Source organism: Metarhizium brunneum, chromosome 2, assembly GCF_013426205.1.
Source record: "Metarhizium brunneum chromosome 2, complete sequence".
In the NCBI taxonomy this organism is placed as follows: Eukaryota; Fungi; Ascomycota; class Sordariomycetes; order Hypocreales; family Clavicipitaceae; genus Metarhizium; species Metarhizium brunneum.
In genome coordinates, this window is record NC_089423.1 from 2,331,854 (window position 1) to 2,356,304 (window position 24,451).

Below are 24,451 nucleotides of genomic sequence, written 5' to 3' on the forward strand. Positions count from 1 at the left end.
GAATGCTGTAGTATGAACCGTGAAATGAAATAAACCCGAATCGTTATTTCATTTTATTATTTAAAGTCTGCTGCCGGAGTTTGACCTTGAAATGCCTGGCAACAAATGCTTCGCAAAATGCCTCCATCGTCTCGCAAAATACTGAAGCCATACAGTACAACGGCTTCGAAAACATGTTCCTGCAAATAGGGGTTCCGAATCGAGATAAGCTTGACTGAAACCTAATCGACTGTAAAACTGTAAAAAAGCGCCCAAATATTTAGGTTCACTTCATTATACTCAGCCCTTCTCATATAACAGAGCCGCGGATGCCGGAAGCCGATCTCCGCTGCCGATTTTGTCCGCTCCGCTCGACCTCCGCCTTGCCGCACACGACAAACAATGCCTGTCAAAAATTGGAAAATGAATAAATGGTGAAAATATGATGCTTGAATTAGTTGCCTATAGAAATATCACGACAATTAGTCTGATACAAGCTGAAATAGCGAACGCTGAACAAGGGTCAATTATCTTTATAACTGGCACTGCGCAATGCTTCATTCTGGAAGCCGGGGAAAGTATCGCGGAAAATTCATTCTCAATTCAAACTCTGCCATCTCGGAATAGGTCAAGTCAACGGCGGACATCAGCCTCACGGCGGAGCAAGGCGGACCATTATGGGCCTGGCGGGATGAAATACGACATCTTGAGGACTACAAATAGGAGAGTCGAACAGAAATATCCTACCTCATGACTTTTCCAAGATCCAGAGCAACTGAAGCACCTCCACAGATCTAATCACTATCTACAAGCATGACGCCCACAAAACTTGTCACTGTATATGGTGCCACTGGCCAGCAGGGCAGTAGTGTGATCAACTCCCTTTTAGAGAACAAGTCTGGAGAGTTTGCAATTCGCGCCATCACAAGAAATCGTGATTCCGATAAGAGCAGGGCATTCATCTCGAGAAGTGTTGAAGTTGTGAACGGAGACGGATTTTCCCAGGACCAGATGAACAATGCTTTCAAAGGGAGTTGGGCTGCATTTGTCAACACAAATAGCTCTGATCCAGTAAGTTCCCACACACGAAATGTACTGCCATACACGGAACTAATTGGACAGCTGCTAAACCGGCCCGGAGGCATGGCGGAAAGAGACCTGGGGAAAATCATTGTCGATGGCGCATTCGAGGCCGGGGTTCAGCATTTTGTGTACAGCGGTCTCGTTTCTGCCAGCCTGGCGACGAATGGACAAGTTCCCAGTAGCTCTTTTGATGGTACGATGGCGGAAGAATCTGACATTGCCCTTCCCAAGCTGACACTGAACTAGAAAAGCACGCAATTGGAGAGTATGCCAAGTCCAAGGGTTTTAAAAGCGTCGTCATCGTTAGCGCGGGTTGGTACATGGAGAACCATACCCTTCCCGAGTTTGTAGAATTGATGGGAGGGTTTCCGTTCACTGCCGATGCAGACGGATATCTTAGCCTACGACTTCCTCGTATTGGCGGGGACGACAAACTCCCCTTCATTGCCATGAAGGATGACTATGGCGACTTGGTTCACGGCGTTCTTCTGCAGCCGGAGACTTATAACGGTCAACTCATCCAAGCAGCTAGTGAAATGGCTAAACCCGACGAACTTGTGGCAAAGTTCCAGAGAAGTAAGTGCTTGAGCGGACGTAACCAGAAACAAGGTATACGCTAACGTGGAGCAAGTGACGGGAAAGAAATCACGATACCTGGCTATAGAGGATTGGAGGACAATTGAGACGTACGGTAGTCCTGATATCGAGGGATTGAAGACAATGTACGCCTTTTGTCAGTACGTTGATGGAAAATACTATGGCGTACCTAGCAGTTTGGAACAGGCCAAGGAGCTCAAGGCGAAGGCAATTGTAGCCAAAGGGTTGCCAAGAGAGGAGTATCCGCTTCTCAATCTGGAGGAATTTATCAAAAAGTATTTGATCATTTAGAGTCTCCTTGGGCTTCGCCCCTGATGAGCGCAGGCCGAGCCGAGAAGCAAGAGGGCACGAAAAACAACTTAACAGGCTAGACCATGTCAGTAGAATTTGATACTACTTTAATATAGTGTTTTTTACCTTGTACACTTCAAGTGTCTGATCAAATACTGCCAACGGCCGTCCAACCCTTTGAGTATGAGAAATACATCTGGTGGTGGTGTAATACGAGGCAAAGATTGCGGCTCGGCACAATTTCCACGGCGTGCGCACAATCGCGCAACTCGAGCTCCTGGATAAATTATGCCGAGTCCCAGCTGAAGAGATTCCAATTATAACTGGGCTGCACTTCAAGACGATGATTGGTCGGGAGAACTGCCGTGGTCGTGCATCACATTGTCAAAACGCCGCTAAAATCGCGACATGGAACATTGTATGCAGTTTAGGGTGTACTATAGCTGCACAACATGCATGGTAAATTACAACCCATTCAATCAATATCAATTAATTACGATCCGCAACCAACACTGCTTCCAGTGGGAGCTGGCAAATGTCGCGAGAATCGTGTTTCACTTCGTCAGTTCAGCTCATCGTCATGTGAGCCTATAAGACGGACGTCGAATCCCTCCACCAAACCACCTTTTGGTACTCATACTGCTATTTCACATCAATTTGTACACATCTCCTGCCTCCTTACCAACCTGTACAAAGCGTTTCCGATACTTGGTATCTTGTATTCCATCATGAAGTGCAATTCAATCGCCTTGGCCGCCCTGGCCTTCATTGCCGGCAGTGTTATTGCTGCCCCGGCCAATATCGAAAGCCGAGATATTCCCCTGCTCGGCGGCCACTCTGGTCCTCTCCAAGGACTCGGCGAGACCCTCGACAGCATCGAGAAGCTGGTTCCCGGTCTGGGCCAGTAATCGTCCCGCGGTCTGACTGTGGAAACATGCTCGCTCTCAATGACAACAAATCGATTGCTGTGCTTGGCTTGGACATTTTCGACCCGAAAGCTCGTGTTCAATCGGTTTTTCTGCTGGGGTTATGGGTTTTTGCTGGATGACTCTGCAACTTGGCATGCTGAGTATTTGGTGCATGTAAATTGAAGGGGAATTCGGGGTTGGAACACGGGGAAAGACTCAGGTTTCTACAGGTTCATTGTTCAGTCCTGCACTATAATTCATTTACTATTTCTTTTTTTTTTTTTTGGCTACGCGTGGAATTTTGCAAGGCCATGACAAAACAGCAACGCCTCTTGGCTGGTTGACTCGATGCCATTCACAGCCCGGCGTCAACGGCGGCGGACTCACCACCAGCCATTTCTAAAATAGGCAATTGCGCCCCACGCAGGCGGCGCCGCCCGGCGTTTGGATGCGGGGGGCCGGCGTGATGCTCACGGAGTCACGGGTCCTGCGACGGCCCTGCGTTCAATCTTCAGGTTGCGCGCAAATTTGCAGGCGTTCAACGGACAAGAAATCTATTGAAAGTGATTGCCAGACCAGTATTCTAGTGAATTATATACAAACGGGTGCTGTCTGCTTGCCGTGCCATCCATGTCGTTGCCAGTGGACGGCCGCCGGGGGCCGCGGAGACTCGTCATTCGGCCGCATCGATAATACTCATCCACCCTGATCCCTCTGTCGCCAATATCGATTATGACAAGTCGAGTTCATGAGTATACGGGTGCCGAGGTGGCCACCATCTCCATGAGCCATAATCATAGTAGTAGAATGCAGAATTTCTCGTCTTTGGGCAAATCTCATGAATCGGCGATACGATTCAGGCCATTGGACATGCAGCCAGCTGGATAATTCTCGCCTGTAGGGTGGTTTCCGTATTGCTGCTTGTTCGGCTGCCGTTTGTACATCAGTCGGAGACCGCGGGACCCGAGCCTGGCCGTATACTAATCAGTCTTGGCAATGAGGTTAAATCATGAACAAGTATTTATTATGAGAACAGTACTCCGTATTTAAGAATAAAATTAAATAAGGATTTCTTTTCTGAATTACTTCTTTTCGGACATCATCTTCGCATACGTTGAAGCAGAAAGCACAAATTGCCACGTCGAACTTTCTTGCTCTTTCGTCCCTCAAAGTTCAAACCATGCCACTTGGCTCCGTGCATTCGGGAGACACCATTGTCAATGGAATGCCATCAAGCAAATCCATTGAGTCTCCTAAATTTACCTACCCAGCGGAAACATGCCGTCACATTGCTACAATACTCGCCTTTCCTTCAAAATGCTCCGCCCCTCCCGTACATTATGAGAACGCATGTCGGGAGATAATTGAACTCGCTGCTGCAATTTCCGCGTTTGAGCCAGTCCGCTTATATGCGAGACTAGAGGACTCGCACGTAGCGCAAAACATGTTGGATGGCAAAAGGCTGGGCCCGTTTGCAGTCGACATTATCCCTTTTGCCACCAACCATCTCTGGGTTCGTGATACAGCACCCGTCTATGTCCACGGCACGTCGCCCGAGACTAGGAACCACCGATATGCCATCAACTTCAGATTCAACGAATGGGGTGCAACAGTTCCCGATAATGGCTCTCTGAAGATTGGCGAGCAGTGGCCAAAACTGGCTGCGACACAGGTAGAGGAAAACACGACGTTTGCAAAGCGTGTGATTCAGCAAGACACACACCCGTCGCCCGTCACATGCATAGAATCCAAGATTCGCCTGGAAGGCGGCGCGCTGGTCTACGACGGCGAGGGAACCCTCATCGCGAGCGAGAGCAGCATTATTGGCGACGACCGAAATCCGCACTTGTCCAAGCAAGAGATTGAGGATGAGCTGCGCCGTCTGCTTGGTGCCACCAAAATTATTTGGTTTCCGGGGTTCAAAAATCTAGACCCTACGGATGTCCATGCCGATGCGGAGCTTCAGTTTATTCGACCAGGCGTCCTCGTCGTGTCGCGGCCGCATGAGAGCGCGGAAGAGCGGTGGCACCAGGTTTACAAGCAAGTCAAGGCGGCCGTTGGCGGCAACAGGGATGCCCGAGGGCGACTCTTTGAGATGTATGAAATTGCCGAGCCAGATCCAAAATGTACTGGGTGTCTGGAACATGAGGACCCGGCGACCAACTATGTCAACTTCTACTTTGCCAATGGGGCTGTGATTCTGCCCAAATTCGGCGACCATGATGCAGACACGGCGGCGTTGATAAAGATACAGGAGTTGTGTCCTGATAGAGTTGTCAGGCAAGTATATGTCAACGCTCTCCCGCTGACTGGCGGCGTGATACATTGTTCCACGCAGCCAGTGGTCGATTTTGAAGATGTTTGAGCGAGGCTGAGGTTCATAAAGTAAACAGTGTCATTCTAAAAACTTGGAGATGTACTTGAATGGCAATTGATGCAAATTTGTGTGAAAATGTGAACACATCTCGCCTGCACAGATAGCTTGGTCCCCAGGTGCTGAGCTCAGTCCACCGGTTCGCTTTGTATGATAGATAAATATCGGAAAGTAGGACAAGACCATGTCATTAATATTGAATTATCAACCATTACTCTCGTTTATTTCCGCGCTGTCCAAACACGCCCCCTGAAAGTCCTCCATCCTCGGTTGCTAGTACTTCAGGGTAGCAAATGTCTATAGTGCTTGCAATTTCCCGTGTTCTGTCGATGCATTTATGAGTAATATCAGCAGGTGAGACTTTTCATCACGATTTTTTTTTTTTTTTGATTTTTTAATTTTTGGTTTTTTACTTTTTCTTTTTTGCGCTTTCGGTAATTGCACTGTGATTATTCACTTGATCAGTGTTACTGCAGATTGATAGCGTCGGGTTGGTTGTCGGTAGTACTTGACGGTACAAGTCCCATCAACACTTTCTCGTCTAGCTTTCGACTTCAAACCACGATTCCATTAGATCAACAGCCCATTGACAAAAGGAAAGTTAAATTCACAGACTAATGTCGCAATAATGTCGCAATATCGCTCCGTCTCGCCGCCGTCAGGTGCCGGGGTAGTGGCCTTCAATGTCGTCGGTACATGTCAAGTACGAGTTGACGTGAAATCACGAGACGAGTGGAGTCTGGTTGACACTCGGATCATGCATCGTCCAGAAGTTGGCTGGTCTTTGCTTTCAGCCTCCTCCGCACTTGTTCCTTCAAAACCTGCAAACAAGCAAAGGATCCTCATCATGGACTGTTCGTGCTGCGGGCCAGGCTCTTCGTCGCTGCCGGCGAGTGCCTCTTTGCCTCTTGGAAACGATGACTCGAGGAACTCGGCTCCCCCATCGGGTGCTGTTGCATCTCGGGCAACCGATTGCGACATCGTCCAAATTCGTCCTGGCAACCAAGCCGCGGAGCTGGAAGTCGGTTGCGAGGATGCTGAAACGACCTCCAAAGAAGCTTGCCAGGACAGTTGCTGCGGAGGCAGCACCGTCGACCTTGGGCCAACAAACGATTCAGACGATGCTCCAACAGACCTCCCCCCAGTTTGCACCGACTCCTGTTGCGATGGAGAGGCAACCCCGGACATCCATGAATCCCCCCCTGGAGTCGCCAAAGAGGAGGAGGATGGGGCTTCGACTAAAGAGTCTGCTGACGATTGCTGCCGTCCTTCTCCTCCCGCTTGTAGCCTTGGATGCTGCGATAAACAAGAGCCCGTCCCTGCAGAAGAAGGAATAGTCCACTCGCCAGACAAGGACTGTTCAGATAACTGCTGCAGTGCCAAATCGGATCCCAAATCACCAGAATGCTGCCGTGGCAAGCCGTCGCCATGCTGCGACGAATCTTGCCTGGACCGCTTGGCTCTACGGGAATGTGACTCTACAGCAGGCCCAGCTTGCGGCGGGCAGAAGCACCAACCTTGTGACCAGCACCGACTCTCGATTCGCCAGCAGTATCGTGCCCGTCTCGATGCGCTCGGATGTATCTGCCGTGCGCTGCTCGCGTTGGGGAAGGAGACTTGCTGTGATCCCCGATGGTCTTCCACTCCAGTGAAGCCTAAAGGCTGCAGTCGCAGTCGCAGTCGGAAAGAGGCTGACCGCATTTCTATTTCATCTTGCTGCTCGAGCTCCATGGCAAAGACACAATCTACTTGCAAACGAAGACCAGCCAGACATCAGTCCAAAGCATCATGCAGTCCTCCTAGTCCAACACAGTCTGCCAGATCCGATGGTTCTTGCTGCAAGCCAATCACGAAACTTTCGTCAAAGCCCTCTCTCTTTAATCCTGAGGATCAATCCGTCGTTGGAATCGAGGCCGTGGGCTCTAGAACCAAAGGCTGTGGCAATCGTCTCCCCGCCGCTGACATGAAACCTGTCCAACATCAAGGCGATGCCAGCACAACCATGTCGAAGGAAATCAGCGCTCGGAACAATGACATTGAACATGTAGTTCTTTCCGTTTCTGGAATGACCTGCACAGGCTGCGAAACAAAACTAAATAGAACTCTTGGGGTGATATCCGGAGTCAAGAACCTGAAGACCAGCCTCGTCCTTTCCAGAGCGGAATTCGACATTGACCTCAATATTGTGACTTGCGACTACGTCATGAAACATCTAGAACGAAGAACTGAATTCAAATGCGAGGTCCTTACCAACAATGGATTCACCCTCGACCTCGTTATAAGTGAAGATCCGGCAATGTTTGTCAACCAATCTTTTCCTGATGGCGTATTGGATATTACCCTCGTCAAAAAGGATGTCGTGAGAGTCTCTTTCGATCCGCTCATCATCGGGCCCCGAGATCTCATGCAAAGGCACTGGAAAGGGCGTGCCACCCTTGCGCCCGGAAGTGATGATCCTGGACTTGCGGCGGGAAGAAAGCACGTTTCCTACCTGGGATACATGACTATTCTATCTATAGCTCTGACTATTCCGGTGCTTGTCCTGGCCTGGGCTCCCTTGCCCAAGAGAGATGTCGCATATAGCTCTGCTTCTCTAGTCCTCGCTACCATTGTGCAGGTGTTGATTGCAGGGCCGTTCTATCCCAAGGCACTGAAAGCGCTTCTGTTTTCACGAGTTATCGAAATGGACCTCTTGATCGTACTCAGTACGAGTGCCGCGTACGTATTCTCCGTGGTATCGTTTGGCTACCTAGCAGCCAAGAAGCCTCTCCCCACCGGACAGTTCTTCGAGACAAGCACTCTCCTTGTCACATTGATCATGGTTGGGAGATATGTTGCAGCACTTGCGCGCCAAAAGGCGGTCGAATCCATTTCCATGAGGACATTGCAGGCTGAGACCGCTCTTCTGGTGGTGAATGGCGACACATCAAAAACCGAGACTGTTGATGTGCGGTTACTTCAATACGGCGACACGTTCAAAGTCCCCCCCGAAACCAGAATGCCAACTGATGGGGTTGTATTGTCTGGTTCCTCCGAAGTAGATGAATCTATGCTGACTGGAGAGTCGCTTCCGGTTGAAAAGACGGCCAAATCGAGTGTCATCGCGGGGACTTTGAACGGCCCTGGTACTCTGATTGTCCGACTCAAACGCCTCCCAGGCGACAACACAATCGCTACCATCGCAGCTATGGTTGACCAAGCAAAGTTGTCTAAGCCCAAGATGCAAGAACTTGCAGACAAGGTGGCTTCCTATTTTGTCCCGGTAGTTGTTGGATTAACAATCATCACCTTTGTAATTTGGGTTGCCGTCGGGATAGCAATACAGCACAAGTCTGGATCTGGAGCAGCAGTGCAGGCAATCACCTATGCCATCACCGTGCTTATTGTGTCTTGCCCATGCGCTGTTGGGCTTGCGGTACCCATGGTCATCGTCATTGCTAGCGGAATTGCAGCTGAACGAGGAGTCATCTTCAAGTCTGCGAACGCGATTGAGATTGCACATCAAACAACCCATCTTGTTCTAGACAAGACTGGCACGCTAACCGAGGGCAAGTTGAGCGTCACCGCGGAGAACATTGTATCTGACAATCAGAACTTGTCGCTTCTTCTGGGACTAATCGCCGACAATAAGCATCCAGTGTCCATTGCGATTGCCAACCATCTCAGAAACAGGCATATTGTGGCAACTCCCGTGCGTGACGTAAAGAGTCTGGTAGGCAAAGGTGTTATGGGCTTGGCCGGCGACAAGACCTTGCGTGCCGGCAACTCACGTTGGTTAGACTTTGATTCTCACCCTGCGGTACGAGCTGTCGATGCTCAAGAGCATACTGTGTTTTGTTTCTCCGTCGATGGTCAATTGGCCGCCGTATTTGGCCTAAAGGATTCCCTCCGCCCGGATGCTCTACATGTGGTTGGCCTACTTCAGCAACAGGGAATCTCTGTGCATATAGTCTCTGGCGATGATAATGGACCTGTTCAAGGTGTGGCCTCCAAACTGGGAATACCCACGAGCCACACACGCTCCCGCAGCACGCCAGCCGATAAGCAACTCTATATCAAGCGCCTCCTGGAAGAAACCACAGAGACAAAGAAACCGGTTGTCGTTTTCTGCGGCGATGGCACAAATGATTCAGTAGCCCTCGCCCAAGCAACCATTGGCGTCCACATGCATGAGGGCAGTGATGTAGCCCAATCTGCAGCGGATGTGGTTCTTATGAGGCCCGGTCTTGCTGGCCTGGTGACTGTGAGAGAGGTGAGCAAGGCCTCGGTTCGACGGATCAAGTTCAACTTTGCGTGGGCCTTTGTTTACAACACGTTTGCGGTGCTTCTCGCTGCCGGGGCTTTTGTGAATGCGAGGATCCCGCCAGAGTATGCCGGCCTGGGCGAACTTGTCAGCGTTTTGCCTGTGATTGCAGCGGCGGTTCTCATGCGTTGGTCAAAGGTCTAGCCGGGTTGCTGAGCTACTGTGTCCGTTTGATGGGTAGATGTACGCTTCTACCTTTCAGGACAGTCGCTTCAGCTATTTTCTGTTCCCTTCGTGTAACCTCTATTCCCCGAGAAGAAGACGTTGGAATTGAGTTGAAAATGTGACTCGAGGCCGTGTTCAACCACACTTTGCGTCTTTATGGCGAGATTCAACATCTCGACGGTGTTGCTACTTACTGTGAAACTATCGCTAGACAGACGAATGCAAGCTACATATATTTTAAATACACTCTTTCCACTCGCAGGTTTGCTCGGGTCATTGCTGATGGAAATGCGACGCTATTCTGGGCTTAATAACCCATCTCTTTTGGTAGAGGGACACGAATCAGTACGACGTAACCAGATATCGTTGCAAATTTGGCTCTTCGCGTGATCAAGTCACCACCAGTCAAGCAGTATTTGCACAGATACATGTACCCGCGAAACTTGTCACTGCGTGTACGTGTACGTGTATGTGTTCTACGTATAATACGGAGAATGGAGAGACAAAGCTAGCCCACGAGCGGCCTGCTGCCCTTTGGAAGAGTGATTTTGAAAACCAACATCTGGTGGTCCAAATTCAGTCCTGATTTATCCGCGTACGGGGTTTTTCCAAAGTTGATAAACCCTAGTCCTCGAGGATTAGCAGCGAGCCAACATGGATATGCCAACATACGCCAAAAACGTACCATGTTGAGTAATAAAGTCATTGTCAGAGGATGCGAACAAGAAGTACTCCTCTGCACTGTGCTTCCCGTCTTCGTTCTCGACTGGGACCAAAGCAATGCCCTCCCATTTCTCGTTCAACAGCCCGCCATCCCGAGGACCGCCGTTGTGCAAGCCAAATCTACTCAGCTGCGCTTTGACGTTGAAATCGATCAAGGGGCAGACTGTCGCGGGCGTAATGTCAGACTTTAATACGCCGGCTACTACGATCAGTAGATGTTTGTATCAGATTTTTTTTTCAGGGAGATACGGGCGAACCTGTGCTCGCAATCGACGCATTAAAGGCGTCGTGTGCAGGCCCCTTGACATTCGTCGCGTTGGAGATGTCAAAGATGTCAACATGTCTATATATCGATTCCCAGCTGGACAGATTGCCTCCGTTGTTGGAGTCTCTCGGCAAGAAGAAGAACTGCGTGTCCGAGACGAAGTGCATGTCGGACTGCGAAGCTACGGCAGTCTTGCCAGAGGCGTCCTTGAAGGTAGGCAGCGGCACGACATACTCCCCCTGGTACACGACAGCTTGCTTGTCCTCGGTCGAGTATTGCAGCAGGCGGGTGTATTGACGGGTTTTCGAGCTCGACCCGCCGTCCTGGACAGCGGCGGATTGAAGAAGCGCCCATAGAGTCTGCCCATCCGGACTGGCCGTCATTCCCTCGAATCCCTGGTTATTCTGGCGCCCCTGGGTCGGGTTAGATGGGATAGGCTTCTTGGTAAGATTGTACGCTGGAGGGTTGTTTGACGAGAAGCTGCCACATTGCCTCCTTGTCAGTCCGAATACGGCCCCTTCAAGACGGAATACTGACCTCACAGTGCCGTTTCTCAGAGGGAGAAGAGCATTCGGCGGCGCTACGGCGGCCGTCATTCTGCCATTCTTGTCAAACTTGTAGATATACGGGCCGTACTCGTCGCCAATCCAGAAGCCGCCGTCTTTGGCGAGAACCAGTGCTTCTGGGTCGAGCGCAACGCGTTTCCAACCCGGGCCCTGTCCGCCAAAGCCATCTCCGGCGCTTGTTGCTGCTGGGAGGAGTGGGAAACCGGGATATTGCAAACCTCCCGTCTGGTCCGCGTCCAGGCCGGTCATGGGCGTGCCATCTGGGCCGGTGAGCAGAGTCGAGTTCTGGTATACAAAGGCGACATTTGGGGGCGACGGATGAGCAGCACTCGCGCTCGTATTGGGCGTCAGTGTTACGAGGAATTCATGGACACGCGGCTGGAAGTTGATTGTGCCCTGCGTGTTCCATCCGCGGTCCGGCAAGCCGTACAGCCTGCCTTGATACTTGGGGCCGTTTTTGGACCAAGACGTAATTGCGATGGATGAGCCCAGGCTGATGGAGTCTCCAAATTTGTCCAGAGCATCGCTACGGACAAAGCCGTATCCTGCGAGCTCGTTATACGTGTATGTCTTGCCTGCGCAGGTGGTTGAGAAGACGTGATGCTGGGATACGGCCGAACCAGCAGACACGGCGAACACGGCCAGCGAAGCGCGCACTTGGAACATCGCGGATTATTGCCAGTCGGTGCAATGGGACATGGAAACGGGCGGACAAGCAAGTACCTTGCTTTCGGGAGAGGACCAGCAGCGGCATAACGGCGATGCAGCCCTTTAAGTTGGGCGCCTGTGCCGTCTCCCAGCTCGTGGGAGACTAAACACTGCATGTCATTTATTAATCCATCCAGGGTTGTCACTGGTCAGTATGCATTGTACATATGCAGTGTTGACGGAAACGAAAAAGCCTCAAAGCTTTTTAACCCGTCAACAGAAAACGGGAAAAGGCCAGCCTCTAAACGGAAACGGAAAAAGGCCTCTTAAAATGCTTCCGGCTAAAAGCCTAATTAATAACTTGGTGTCGGTGGCAGGGTTTGTTTATAACTTGAGCAACATCCAAGTTGAGTGGCCATGTCTCCCGTGTGCTGACGGTACAACCTGCAGATCATTTGTGGCTTCTTTTTTTTTTTGGCGTCGCGCATACATACATCAAGTTACCAATCGATCGACCCGTTGGCCCAGTGTTCAACTAATGGGGTTTCGGGCGCCGTGCACAAAAGTTGAAACAAGATTGTGAAGTGACGACATGTTGCAAGGAGGTTGACAAACTTGGCCCTCTTGCGCAGTTCGAGGCTCGACAGAGTCTGGGTATGGATAAGCGCGGTGTAGAAGACGAGCAAAGGATTTTTAACATGTTGCAACAAGTGAAATTTATAATTATGCAACAACTCCAAGTGTGCCATTCCGTCCTCGAGTTGTACAGAACGGTCGCTGTTAATATAATACACAGAAAGCAGCCGTCTTCAACAACACAGCAGGGCTCGCTATATGGTCTGTGAACCGGCCGCCTGACTCGAAGACTCGGCCATGACGACTGCCTTTTTCTCCTTCTTTTGAGACTGGTCGAAGAAGGGCGTCTTGCAGAGCGGACAAGTGTTGTGTTGCCGCAGGTACCACGTATCCAGGCACGATGAATGGAAATAGTGTTGGCATGGTAAACGCCGGACCATGTCGTCGTCTTTCAAAACATCCAGGCAGATGGCACTGTAGGCGAGCTAGTTAGCACAGGTGACGGCCTAGGATGGAATCGTATGCTTCCTCCTCTTTTTCGTTTCCGCCGCTCTAGATATCGATATCTGATGGAGGCGGCGCGAGAGACGTACCAGACTATAACGTTGTCAAAGGAACAGGACGCCGGTGGCTTGGGCTCAGGCTCGGCCTTTTCTTGGTCGTTTCCATAGGCACGACTTGGTGCCACGCCGTCCAGCTTTAATATGGACGCGAGTCTCTTGCGTTTTCCAGCCTCCAAGTCCTCCGGGCTGCCACCGCCGCGGTTCTTGCACAGAAGTCTGCCATGGATATTCAGCTAGCTACTCAGATGACGGTTACTCATGAGAAGAGGCAGGCCCATACCTGGAGAGCAACACAAGGACGACAAATATACCCGCCAGAATACCGAGCACGATTCCGACTGCGACACTCCCGCCGTCGCTGGTGGGCTGTGGGTTGATGTTGTCGGGATTAGTAGATGATGACATTGTGTATTACATGCAGCGTGATGGATATTCCAGGAGCGGCGCCGTCAGGACATATCGCGCTTATGTAGCTTCGAGAATCAAGCCGCAGCATCGTTTGCTCGGGCGGTCCAAGACCAAGAGCTCGCAGCTTTTCAGTCAACACGGCGCACACCTCGCGTTCAAGGTCCACGACGTGTTCCTTTTATGCCTGATAGCAAGTGGGCAAATAAAGCCGTCCTTGCCCACCGGGCAAGCCTCCCAGGCTGGGCTCAGCGAACCGGAATGCCGATGGCTGAGATGGCCATGATGGCTTGCGATGAGCAAAGGCCAACTGGCCCAATGCTCGACTGCGAACCATCAGAGTGGATGGCCGAGTGAGCCAAGCAACGGTCGCGGCTCGTCCGCCAACCTGAATCAGTATTGATTCTTAACGCCATCCAGAACCAGACTCCTTGGCGATAACTCGACTACGTTGCGAGGGGTGGCGTGACGTGGAACAAAGGGCTGTGCATCCCGTCTTGAGTCTTGAGTCTTGACAATCCCCATGTTGCGGGCGAGCAGGGCCGGGTTGCAAATCGCCAACTCGGTGGTATTTCCGTCAACAGAAGCTCGTACAGTACACGAGAAATACTGCCAATCGCCAAAACACAAGCCAACTCGTTGCAGCTTCTTTCAACTCCCCTGTATCCAAGAGACGGCACTGTGGGCTGAGCTCTTCTTGTAAACATCTGGTCCAAAACTACGCAGCTAATACTATAGCTACAAGCCAGCAGATGACTAGCAAAGACCCGACTTGCCTGCCACGTAATCCAGCCACGAGCGAAAAAGCCGCTCGCTAAAGCTACGACTGCCAAGGTAGTTGTATGTAGTAGAGTACCAAAGTCAAATGGAATGCGTCGGCTCCAGGTGGCGCTTCTGCGCAGTGTAGATGGACGGGACGGGTTTCTAGTGAGACACCCGGGACAACCAAGGAGTGGACGAAACAACAAAGAATGCTCAGCGGAACAAACAATGCGTCTCATACAAGACGGCAGGGAAACGTTTAACCTTTTAACAAGGCGAGTTATCGATCCCTCGGCTCCCCCAGTTACATGGTAGATTGCCCGCCGGGGTACAGTTCACAACGCTTACAGCGTTCAACATGTCGGTTCTCAAGGTGGCTTAATCGGAGCTGCTAACCCATGGCTATATTCCCCGCAAGACAACGCCCTGTAGCTAGCTAATCGACATCATCGTTCGTCTCGCTAAAATCGGACTTGTGGACGGGCGGGCGGTCGCAAAATATCCCCTTCATTTCAGCCTCCCCCCACAAACCGATAGACAGCATCCGCAAGTCAACACTTTTCTATAACGACAAGATCATTCCATCAAGACATTACGGAGTAGTAGTGTCTAGAATAGCCGCCTCTGCCAGCTGGGAGACTCTCCAGGAGAATCCAAGGCGCCAGCAGTCTTGCCTAGCCCCTCGTGCTGTGTTTCCGTGCCAAGCAGTCGAGACTGGAAGCATCGCCGTGCCAGTCCAGTCTTTGATTTAACAGAGACGATATTTATGGAGAAGAAGCTCAAGCCGGCCAAGTTTGTGCGAGCGCAACGCCTGGCCGGCCAAGAGTAGAGCGATCCGGCTCAGCCTTGTCGAGGTTCTGGACCTGTGGCACAACTTCGCCCAGCTGCAGCGAATCGAGAGCAATCGCCGGCCCCCCTCGCGTTGACGCAGGTGTGGCCCATGGGATGAGATGGCACGATGGGGATTCCCCCGCAGAACGTGGTGGCGCCACCCTTTGGCTTTTGCCTCCGAGACTCCCACAGCCACGGTTCTGTCTGTATGTAGCTGGACCCTGTTGAACTTGGTGCTGTTGCTGGGCAGTGGTCACCAACGGCAGGTGACGAGGTCCTTTATCTCGTCTGTAGCGAGGAATTGGGAACGCGGTGACGGCGCTGCATGCGTTTCCGACTTGGGAACAGGAGGATACCTCGGCGTGGCGTGTTGGTCACGCCCACGAGTATAACTACTACGTACTATCGACTTGAGGACTCGGATCGCGTGCCGAATCACGACAAGTCTTCTGTGTCGACAGCTCGCATACAGTAGCCTCACGCTGGGCAATGGCATAATTAACACGGATTGTGGTCCGGCAACCTTTTACCAAAGACGGACATGATATGCCAGAAGTTAGAACTGCCACGTCACAACTGGTGCTTTCCATTTGAGCAGCTTCTCCGGCGTGGCCTGATGAGATGCGCATGTGGAAATGGCACCGAGTAAATAGAGAGCAGATGGCTGTGCGCGACGTGTCATGCCATGCGGGTATCTCACCACATGCATGCATGTCCTTGAGCTTGCCGCCCATCATGTCATCCCGCCATGCATTGCCGGTGACGTAGCTTCTTCTTGTTTGACCTTTTTTTGTTCCAGACATGATGAGAGGGCAATCGCGTCTTGTTTCACCCTGTAAGCCACCGGAAAGCTTCGGTTCATACGTATCTACCAAACACATTTATTTGTAGGAGCTTGCCCAGCACTCACCACCACCCTCACCACTCTCAAATGAGTTTTGTTTTTTCAAAACGCCTACATCACTTGAAAACTCGTCATAAACTGCGCACAACAACCTCACATGGCACCCAAAGTCGAATGCATAAACCCTTGTTGTCCTTCTCGCAAAGTGCCAACCCCCCGACTCCGTCGCTCTGCTTCGATTTCCAGCATCCAACATCACCACCCGCCCTGGACGACTCCTTCGAGCGCCGCCATCACAGATCTGCCGCTGGAACTGATTTACAACATCTTCGACATCCTTGACCCCATCGACTGCACATGTCTTGGCCTTGCCAACCGACGATTCTACGCCGTCCTCCGCCATCTCTACGGCTCCGTCCCGCTGAGCTGTCAACGCCTCGGGCCCAATGATCTAGAATGGGCGTGGAACTGGGCCCAAACGTCCGAATCCCAATGTTCCTGCTCGACGCAGAGGCGGGGTTCGGTGCAAAGTAGAGAATCGTCACCACTGCCCTCTGAATCTCGGTCAACGGCCGTCGAGCCAAACAAGGGCCAGGGATTCTGTCGCCACTGCGGTGCCAATCGCTGCCAACTACACAGGCACCTGTATTGCTGGATGGGCGTCAACGACCACCGTTCCGAATACTGTTTCGTGGCGGAAAGATTTCTGCCTCCGGCTGACCAAAGTCCGGTGAAGCATTGCTACTTGACCAAGCCGGGCTGGCCTCGCCGGTGCGGCAAGCATCCTTCCAGCGATATCATCTCTACTCCTGGACACCATACCGTCAAGGTGTGACTTGATACTTTCCATCCGTGTTTAGTTCTCGCCCGTCGTTACACCCAGACAAAGACACGAGGCCAGTCAAACCGAGCGATAATCACGGGAAAGGGAATACTCGAAAACGTCTGACACATGTACGGATCCGCATGTTGCTGGCAACACGTCGTATTGTATTATTTTTCAAACTTGTATACTGGCCAGCTTTGCACTCCAGCCAGGAGCTCCTCTTATGCCGAAACGTCCAGCGGAGACTTGCAGCCAAAAGCATTCAGCTGAGGAACCGCATAGATCTGGATCAGGTTCATGACGGAAGAATATATGCCGAGGGCACACAAGGCCATGGCACCGAGGAAATACAGCAGATTGAAGACGTTGAGGTACCAACGGGCACCGAAGAAGCCGCGCACCCAGCGCCTGATTCCGCCATCGCGCGCCGCCAGCTCGCCGGTGCTTGGGTCGAACCCGGCTTCTCCCTCCATGGCGGACTTTTGGATCTGATAGCCTATGTGCAAAAGCGGCGGGAACGAGTACGTAAACTGCAAGATGCAGACGGCGGCGACGATGCCGGTGAAGCCGGCGAAATCGGGAATCGCTGCTCCGATTACATAGGCCATAGACCAGTAGATTGGGACGAGAGCAAACCAGATATATCGACCGTGCTTGCTTTCCAGCGGCGGGGCCTTGAAGAATTCGACAAGAATGTTGTTATAGAGCACTGTCGTCATCTGTTAGCATGTGGCTGCTACACATGAAAAAAAGGAATACACACCTTTGATACCAATATTGCCGTAGAGCGTAGCCGCAATCAGAGCGGATACAATGGCCAGGGAGTTGCCTGCTGTTTGCAAGCCGTACGCAGATATTCCCAGATATGCAGGCGTCTGCACGTACTGGCCCTGGAAGCCGTACATGAAGAGCCCGTATAGCATGTAGCAGATGTAGATGAAGAGCTGGGCAGACCACATGCCCTTGAGAAAGTCTCTGGGGCGCCTCATTTCGGCCATGAACTCGGGAAAGATCATGGATCCGCCGTACGAGTACACGGCTTGCATGGCGCCGTTGAGCGAGGCCGCAAAGTTGCCAGAGTCAGGCAGGGCCGCGCTGTGCTGGACGGGGGGGTACGTTCCGTTGACGGGGGTGACGAGTGCCGGATCGATGGAATAGCCCGCCGACGAGGCGGACGCAGAGTAGAGAGGCGGCGTGTGGGCGGCGGCGCCCATGGTGATGAACATGATGAGCAGGTTGATGAAGACGGCCACGTTGGCAAGCCAGGTGAACTTTTGCAGGGTCCGAATCTGGCCCAGGACGAAGCCGGCGAGGGCCCAGACCAGGCAGCAAATAGCATAGCAGAGCTTGAATTTTACGGCTTCCGACAACGCTTCGCCGTTGGATATGATGATGGCGCCGACGTTGCAGATAAGCTGGATGGCCTGAAGGACGTTGAACAAGTAGCGGCACCATGTTCCGTAGACACGGAAGCCTATGTCTCCGAATGACTTGATGGGAAACTGAAATGAATCAAGGCCTGGACCGATTAGTTGAGCTTGTCGGAACCAATAGACATGAATTGATACAACCATGTTGTAGTTGAGGATCAACCTACCCATGAAGCAATCCCACAGCAGATATCCAGAAAACCCCGCCATGAATCCAAAGACGGTATACAGAGCGGTACCCGGTCTATTCGTGTCGTGTTAGTTGCCGTCTCGTCAAGTTCTCGAAACCATGTTGGCTCATCTCATGACACTCACCCCCAACCAGTCGTTGCGAAAGCATAGGGCAAGCCAAAGGGACCCAAAATATCGGTAGTGATGAGGTAGAAGATAGCACCGGTCCCAGCGGTTCTCAGGGCCCTCGAGGCGTTTGTCCACTCCTCGTCGGAAATAATCTTGCGCTGCTCAATGTCGGACGTGTTCAGATCAGAGCGAGTGGCAACGTCGGCAGGTCCCGTTTCAACCTTTTGCAGATTGGGGACCAGATAATACAAAAGCGACTTTTTGCCCGCTGGCCTGGGCAGTGCATCCTGTTCCGCACGAGTGATTCGCGCATAGTGTTGGTATTCTTGGAACGAGACGTCTGGGTCGTGAAGACGTCGCATACGGGGGGGGGTTGCGAAGCTGACAGGCTCAGCCTTGTCGTCTTGTCCAAGTCGATGGGAGTTGTGGTGCTCCACGAGTTTTTCAGAATTCTCCATCTTGTCAATGAGATTGTGACTTGTGACGAGGGATTGAGACTCAAGAGTAAAGAGTCAAGACGGCGCGTGTCACGGTCCGGGGCCCCGGCGACGAGACGCCTACATATATACTGCCAATTTAACCGGCCGGCGTCGTCTCAATTGTCTGATGCAGCTTCGGTGATGGTCCTGGAGTTGGTTCGGGCCAAGATTCGATCTTGTGGCGGAGGCGTGCCCTCCTCGGCGTCACTAGCGAATATTCTACAGGAACTTTTTGTTCCTTCGACCAAGCTTCTCTCTCTTGTGGCGGCGCTGGCTCGGCCACACCTCCAAGACCGGCATCGAGGTGCCGATGAGACCAAGTTTATATGGTACACGAGGCTCGTCACCACGATCAAGGTATCAATCAGCCCAGTTCCTGGACAGAGGGCCCTCGCATGCCGTCCGAGCCGAGTCCTCTCCCACAAAGTGGATTTCGTATCGGTTCTAGTCCCATATGATATAACTACTCGGTACTACCCTGCTCTTCGAAGACAAGGTTACTTGAACCTTCAGAGCCACCGCTGTGCCGGATCGGTGTTATTGGGCGAGGGTTTAGGCTTATCTGTTTTGCTTGTAAACAGGAGCATCAAATTGTTCCAATGGAAACGTTTCGAGACGTCAAATAGGCCAAGCAAGAGTTCCACTCTCGGGTCTCGGGGTGTGTCTTGCCCTAATAACCCTGGCAACCTGGCAGGGTATCGTGAGCGCCACGATGCCGTCCGAGAATGACTAGGGTACGGCTCTTCCGAGCAGCAAGGATCAAATTGCGTGGTCCCGCGTTCTTGTGGAATCGTCTTCCGTCTCCATTAGAAACCTGGGGTAGGCACAAGAAGTTGAGGGAGGAGCCCTGTAACGGCTTGAATCAAGGCATAACGATTCATGAATCTAATCCCCGATGAAGAAATGCGGGGAACCCAGATTGCAGGTCGCCGTCTTTCCACTTTCCACTTTCCACTTTCCACTTTCCACCTTGCACTTTGCACCTTGCACCTTGCACCTTCCACCTTCCAACTTCCCAGGCTCGGGTTATCGGCTCGACGGATGGATTCTTGTGGAGCAAAAGGCAACGCCTCAATGCCAACAGACGAAAGCTCATGGGACGAAACAACAGCCACATCCGCATGTTGCCCCCGTCTCGGCCAAGGTCACTTGGAAGTGGCGAATGTTGACGGTCCTTGTGGATCAGACAGATGGCACGAGGCGTTTGCATACTCGCCAAAGGGGAAATGGCTACCGACGGTCCAATGGGAAGGATATCGTCGGGGAATTGCGACTTTTCGTCTTATTCGCCGGCTTCACCATGTTGATGAGAGCCAGCACTTGTTGCGCGAGGCGTCCCAAAATCGTCATCACACAATCATACTTGCGCAGGTTTGGCCAATAACACACACGTTGCTTTGTGTCGTGGATTTTCTTAGACCGGGCACTCAGAGTCATGGATGTAGAGGTGAGGCCAAACTCATACGAGTCCACGTCTAAGTCGCTTCTCCGGGACAAGGCCTGACGGAGATCTCCGCAGGCTCTCCGGCTTTCGGTTGTATATACCCCGGCGACTTGGAGGCACGCCGGCCGACTGGTTTGTAGGAGGAAGTCATCTTGGTGAACAGCTGGGGGCGCCAACCGCGTATCGAAAGCAAGTTGAGTCAAGGGTTGTAACTTGTAAGTGGCCAAGGATACTCGTATCCAAGTGCGTTTGCGAGCCCCGGTCTAGTCGTGTGAAAACGTGTGAGTTTCTCATATGTAAGGGACCAGGCAAGACCTGTATACCGGCAGTCTCGAAACACATCATCTCCCAACGCGAGATTCCTCCAAATGCCGTAGTATGCAGCCACAACAGGCCCCTCGGAGATGTCATTCATGCAATCCAGAATCGCAAAAACTGTAGGAATAACGTATCCTGCGCATCCTGATCCTCAACCGCCAATCCTCGCTGATCGTCCATAAGCTGGGGTATCCCATTGCATAGGCGGCGTACACACTTGGCCGAGTCGCGCCGGACAAAGAGCCGAACAGCGTTGCGAGTGTCGTAAGCAGTTGAAAACAAATGATGGATCGGCATATCCATGTATAGCGCCAATAGATGTGGCCTGTCGTGTTGATTCGGCTTGTAAGTTATTGAACATGTGGAACTCGGAATATCTGAGCTTATGATTTCTCAGGATGTACGTACTATTTCGCCTCTGGGGCGAAACTTGAAAGCTAGACTAGGTTCCTCCGTACATGTTGCCGTATTGACAGTCCCGAATGCCTCCCTGACGCCTTCTGTCATCATGTTGATTTTCCTGCACGGTGTTATTTGGACAACCCACCCATCTGACGGTTTGATTCCAGGGGGGCTGTGGATTTCTACAGACATTTCCTGGCTTGTTTGCTTATTTTTGGTACTTTGCACCAAAAGTATAACTTGGTGACGGCGGCTTCGGGTCAGGGGAAGATATGCAGGCATGTTGTTCAAGTACACTGATGCTCTGGCGCAAAACATCTTGGCCAATCACACTCCAACGTCACAAAACTATCTGTATGCCTGGTCAGATACATTTGGCTTACTGCATACTCTTATTCCCACGAGTCGGGTAGGAAAGCGAGGAGCAAGCCGGAAGTAGTCACTACATGGACATGGCGTCCAAAGCACTTATAGGAGACATCTGCGAGCACTCTCGAGTATCCTCCTTGAATGATCAATTCTCCCATTTTTACTGGCACTACTTCACAGAATCGAGCCGAAAATACAAAACATGCATTTTCAAAGCCCGTGGTTAAAAGTGTTTTCTCTCCACTGAATTCCCGTCTCTGGTGAGCCGAACGGGGACTTCATCGTGGCCTTGGGAAGAGGCCACCTGTTCCATCTTGATCAAATAAATAGCTCTGAGCCAAGCCGTTCTCACCATATCTTTCTGAGATTGGGAAAATTGAGCTTCAGTTCTGCTCCACCACTTTTGGCGTGAAGCTGCCCCGGTCTTACTGGACAACCCCAACTTCTCGCCATGTCTTGAATTGGAAACAAGAACACCCCAGCCTACGACTTGAAGATGAAAGCTTCATGGCAAAAGTCTTCAGTTGAAACTTGCAAAAAAAAAAAACAGTCATGGCCAAGTCCAGCAACAGGGACATCTTGGCCGGCCGCTTAACGAGGAGCCATGTTTCTCCGTCCACAATACGATATGCAACGAGAACGATGCCTGTTTCTAAAAACTGAAGCAGAAACCTGGAGTCAGACTAGTACTAATCAAGGCAAATTGCTTCTGTGGAGAGCAGGGCTGACAGGCGTCGGGATGCCATTCCGCCAGATGGCACCTAACAAGAACAAGCCCATCCGATTCCCAACAAATCCACATCGTCACCACACTCAAATGGCATCTTTTACCGATCATCATCATGCTCCCGCCTATCAGTCCCAAGATCAAAAGCCCCCCGGGCGACCAAAACTCAAGGATGAAAGACGACAACGACAAGCCCGGCGCAACCACAGCCAATCTGCAAGGTCGCGGAAATTACAACATTGAAGCTCCAGGGAAAAGCTTATTACATGACCAGGGGTCTCTTCAGCAATTGTCCATCTAGACCAACGACGGCCCTGCAAGTTCCGCAATTCCCGCCATCTCAGGCACTAGCTCAAGCCCGTGGCTGACCTGGGCTGAACAAGGCTGCTTTTCCCTCCCGCAGCGAACCTCCCCTCGATATCAAAGAGAGAGCGGCTGAAGTCGCATTTTTACCGAGCACAAGGCCAGAGGATACGAGCACACAGGATGGAGAATGGAGAGCCCGTGGTTTTCCTGTCCACAGCCGTGGTCAGTCCTGCTGCGTCGGGAGAAACTGCAAGAGTCGCGACGTGCATCAGATAAACAGGAAAAGGGAGCCGTCCACCAACCTCATCATCAACATCCTCTTGTTCGGTTTCTTCTCACCGGGAGCACATTACAGACTCCCTCGTCACTACTTTCAGATCTACATTCCGTCGCGGCAACCGTCCCGTTGGTCGGCCTACACAAAAGTCGGGCGATACCACGCGCAAAAAGCAGGCACGAGGAGGCATGATCACCGCAGGCTTCGTCGCCATTGCCCTCGCCGGGCTGGCCTCGCTCGCCGAAAACGCGGCCCCCTTCCAGGCCCCCGACACCTACTCTCTAAACGGCGCCGGCCTGGCCAACGGCTTCGACGGACTCGCCGCCCGCGACGACGAGTGCCTCGCCAGCCAGGTCGCTTGCGGGACGGGCTTCTGTATGCCCCGGGGAGGATCCTGCTGCGACAGGGTCAGAGGGACGTACTGCGACGTCGGGTTCTACTGCTACCCGCAGGGCTGCTGCCCCAGCGGCAAGGTCTGTCGCGGCAGTCCCACGGACGGGTGCGCGTCGGGGAAGCAAGAGTGCGGGAGTGTCTGCATCGCCGGCTCCAGCGTCTGCTGCAACCCGGGAGCCAGCTCCGGCAATGTCTGGTGCGAGTACCCGAAGACCTGCGGTGCCGGCGGCAAGTGTGTCGGCAGGGCACTGGTGACGAGCGCCTCGGCCGTGCCGTCGTCCACTCTGCCTTCCTTGGGGATCGCCGATGCCACTGAGACTGGGGGCAGTTCGACCAAGGCAACCGGTGACAGTGGCGACGGCGGCAGCAGCAGCAACGACAATAGCAGCAGCAAGGGCGATAAGAAGACCCCCGTGGGAGCCATTGTCGGCGGCGTTGTCGGTGGTGTTGCCGCCATTGCCTTGGTTGGCGTCGGAATCCTGCTCCTCCTCCGTCACAAGCGGAAGCAGAAGGATGCTGCGCCGAGCCAGAACATGCAGCCTCCTCCTCATCAGCCTCTCATGCAGCAATACCCTCCCCAGACCTCGCCTTACGCGGCAAACATCTCTCCTGCCCAGGGAATGGGATACCCTCCTGCCCCCCCGGGCTCTCCTCCTCCTCCTCAAGGATACTACAACGCTTCTCCGCCGCCGGGGCAATACTCTCCTTCAATGGCTACTGGCCAAGTCAGCTCGCCAACCGGTACATACTCAACTTCAACTGATCCTCGAACTGGCGCTCCCACCGTCAGCCCAGTTGGGTTTGCGACTGTCAGTGCTACGCCTCCTCCTCCTCCTCCCGCCAGCCAGGGACGCAATGGCAATGAGAAGCCCGTTGTTTACGAAATGTCTGCAAAGCCGGGCGACGACCACCGCGGCAATATCCACGAGCTTGCTTAAGCGCATCGACACTAAAAGAGGACAGGGGGACGGACCATCTAAAGTCAGATAATAGGGCACTGCTATGGCGTTGAGGCGCTTTGTTGTGTGTTGTATTTATTGGCATGGAGCATTTACTAGAATGAGGTAGGAGCGCATTTCATGCTGATGTTGAATGGCCAATTTTCTGGCAATTTTGTAGTATAATACATAAATAACTCATGAGCATATTAAACACATGCCGTCATATCTACTCGGATACTACCATGGGTCTGCATCCACAGCAAGATGCCAAGTGTCGATTCGTTAGGGCAGTCGTAATTAAACCAGCTGATTGAATAGAGTATATTGCACATGTCGTGATGCTTCCAAATGGTATC

General features: G+C 52.2%; 9 protein-coding genes across 9 annotated transcripts; 6 read left to right on the forward strand and 3 right to left on the reverse strand.

Moving 5' to 3' along the window:
- Positions 1–792: 792 nt before the first annotated feature.
- himF_0 (NmrA-like family domain-containing oxidoreductase himF) lies at positions 793–1,950 on the forward strand (the record flags this gene model as incomplete). Its single annotated transcript, XM_014691572.1, has 4 exons — positions 793–1,050; positions 1,102–1,255; positions 1,309–1,638; positions 1,694–1,950. The coding sequence occupies 4 exons, from the start codon at positions 793–795 to the stop codon at positions 1,948–1,950; spliced, it is 999 nt and encodes a 332-aa protein (XP_014547058.1).
- Positions 1,951–2,678: 728 nt separating this feature from the next.
- On the forward strand, positions 2,679–2,858 carry G6M90_00g036680 (uncharacterized protein; the record flags this gene model as incomplete). Its single annotated transcript, XM_014691573.1, has 1 exon — positions 2,679–2,858. The coding sequence occupies one exon, from the start codon at positions 2,679–2,681 to the stop codon at positions 2,856–2,858; it is 180 nt and encodes a 59-aa protein (XP_014547059.1).
- A 1,444-nt stretch (positions 2,859–4,302) lies between these two features.
- Positions 4,303–5,223, forward strand: G6M90_00g036690 (uncharacterized protein; the record flags this gene model as incomplete). The annotated part of the gene is made up of 1 exon (XM_014691574.2): positions 4,303–5,223. The coding sequence occupies one exon, from the start codon at positions 4,303–4,305 to the stop codon at positions 5,221–5,223; it is 921 nt and encodes a 306-aa protein (XP_014547060.2).
- Positions 5,224–6,149: 926 nt separating this feature from the next.
- G6M90_00g036700 (uncharacterized protein) lies at positions 6,150–6,569 on the forward strand (the record flags this gene model as incomplete). The annotated part of the gene is made up of 1 exon (XM_066130184.1): positions 6,150–6,569. One exon carries the CDS (start codon positions 6,150–6,152, stop codon positions 6,567–6,569), a length of 420 nt encoding a protein of 139 aa, XP_065986187.1.
- A 665-nt stretch (positions 6,570–7,234) lies between these two features.
- PCA1_0 (P-type cation-transporting ATPase) lies at positions 7,235–9,679 on the forward strand (the record flags this gene model as incomplete). The annotated part of the gene is made up of 1 exon (XM_014691575.2): positions 7,235–9,679. One exon carries the CDS (start codon positions 7,235–7,237, stop codon positions 9,677–9,679), a length of 2,445 nt encoding a protein of 814 aa, XP_014547061.2.
- A 529-nt stretch (positions 9,680–10,208) lies between these two features.
- G6M90_00g036720 (uncharacterized protein) lies at positions 10,209–11,920 on the reverse strand (the record flags this gene model as incomplete). Its single annotated transcript, XM_066130185.1, has 3 exons — positions 10,209–10,324; positions 10,386–10,622; positions 10,681–11,920. 3 exons carry the CDS (start codon positions 11,918–11,920, stop codon positions 10,209–10,211), a joined length of 1,593 nt encoding a protein of 530 aa, XP_065986200.1.
- An 812-nt stretch (positions 11,921–12,732) lies between these two features.
- ZNRF3 (E3 ubiquitin-protein ligase ZNRF3) lies at positions 12,733–13,446 on the reverse strand (the record flags this gene model as incomplete). Its single annotated transcript, XM_014691577.1, has 3 exons — positions 12,733–12,952; positions 13,072–13,257; positions 13,322–13,446. The coding sequence occupies 3 exons, from the start codon at positions 13,444–13,446 to the stop codon at positions 12,733–12,735; spliced, it is 531 nt and encodes a 176-aa protein (XP_014547063.1).
- Positions 13,447–16,930: 3,484 nt separating this feature from the next.
- On the reverse strand, positions 16,931–18,897 carry mtr_1 (N amino acid transport system protein; the record flags this gene model as incomplete). The annotated part of the gene is made up of 4 exons (XM_014691578.1): positions 16,931–17,418; positions 17,473–18,228; positions 18,307–18,383; positions 18,455–18,897. The coding sequence occupies 4 exons, from the start codon at positions 18,895–18,897 to the stop codon at positions 16,931–16,933; spliced, it is 1,764 nt and encodes a 587-aa protein (XP_014547064.1).
- Positions 18,898–22,949: 4,052 nt separating this feature from the next.
- G6M90_00g036750 (uncharacterized protein) lies at positions 22,950–24,092 on the forward strand (the record flags this gene model as incomplete). Its single annotated transcript, XM_014691579.1, has 1 exon — positions 22,950–24,092. One exon carries the CDS (start codon positions 22,950–22,952, stop codon positions 24,090–24,092), a length of 1,143 nt encoding a protein of 380 aa, XP_014547065.1.
- Positions 24,093–24,451: the final 359 nt, after the last annotated feature.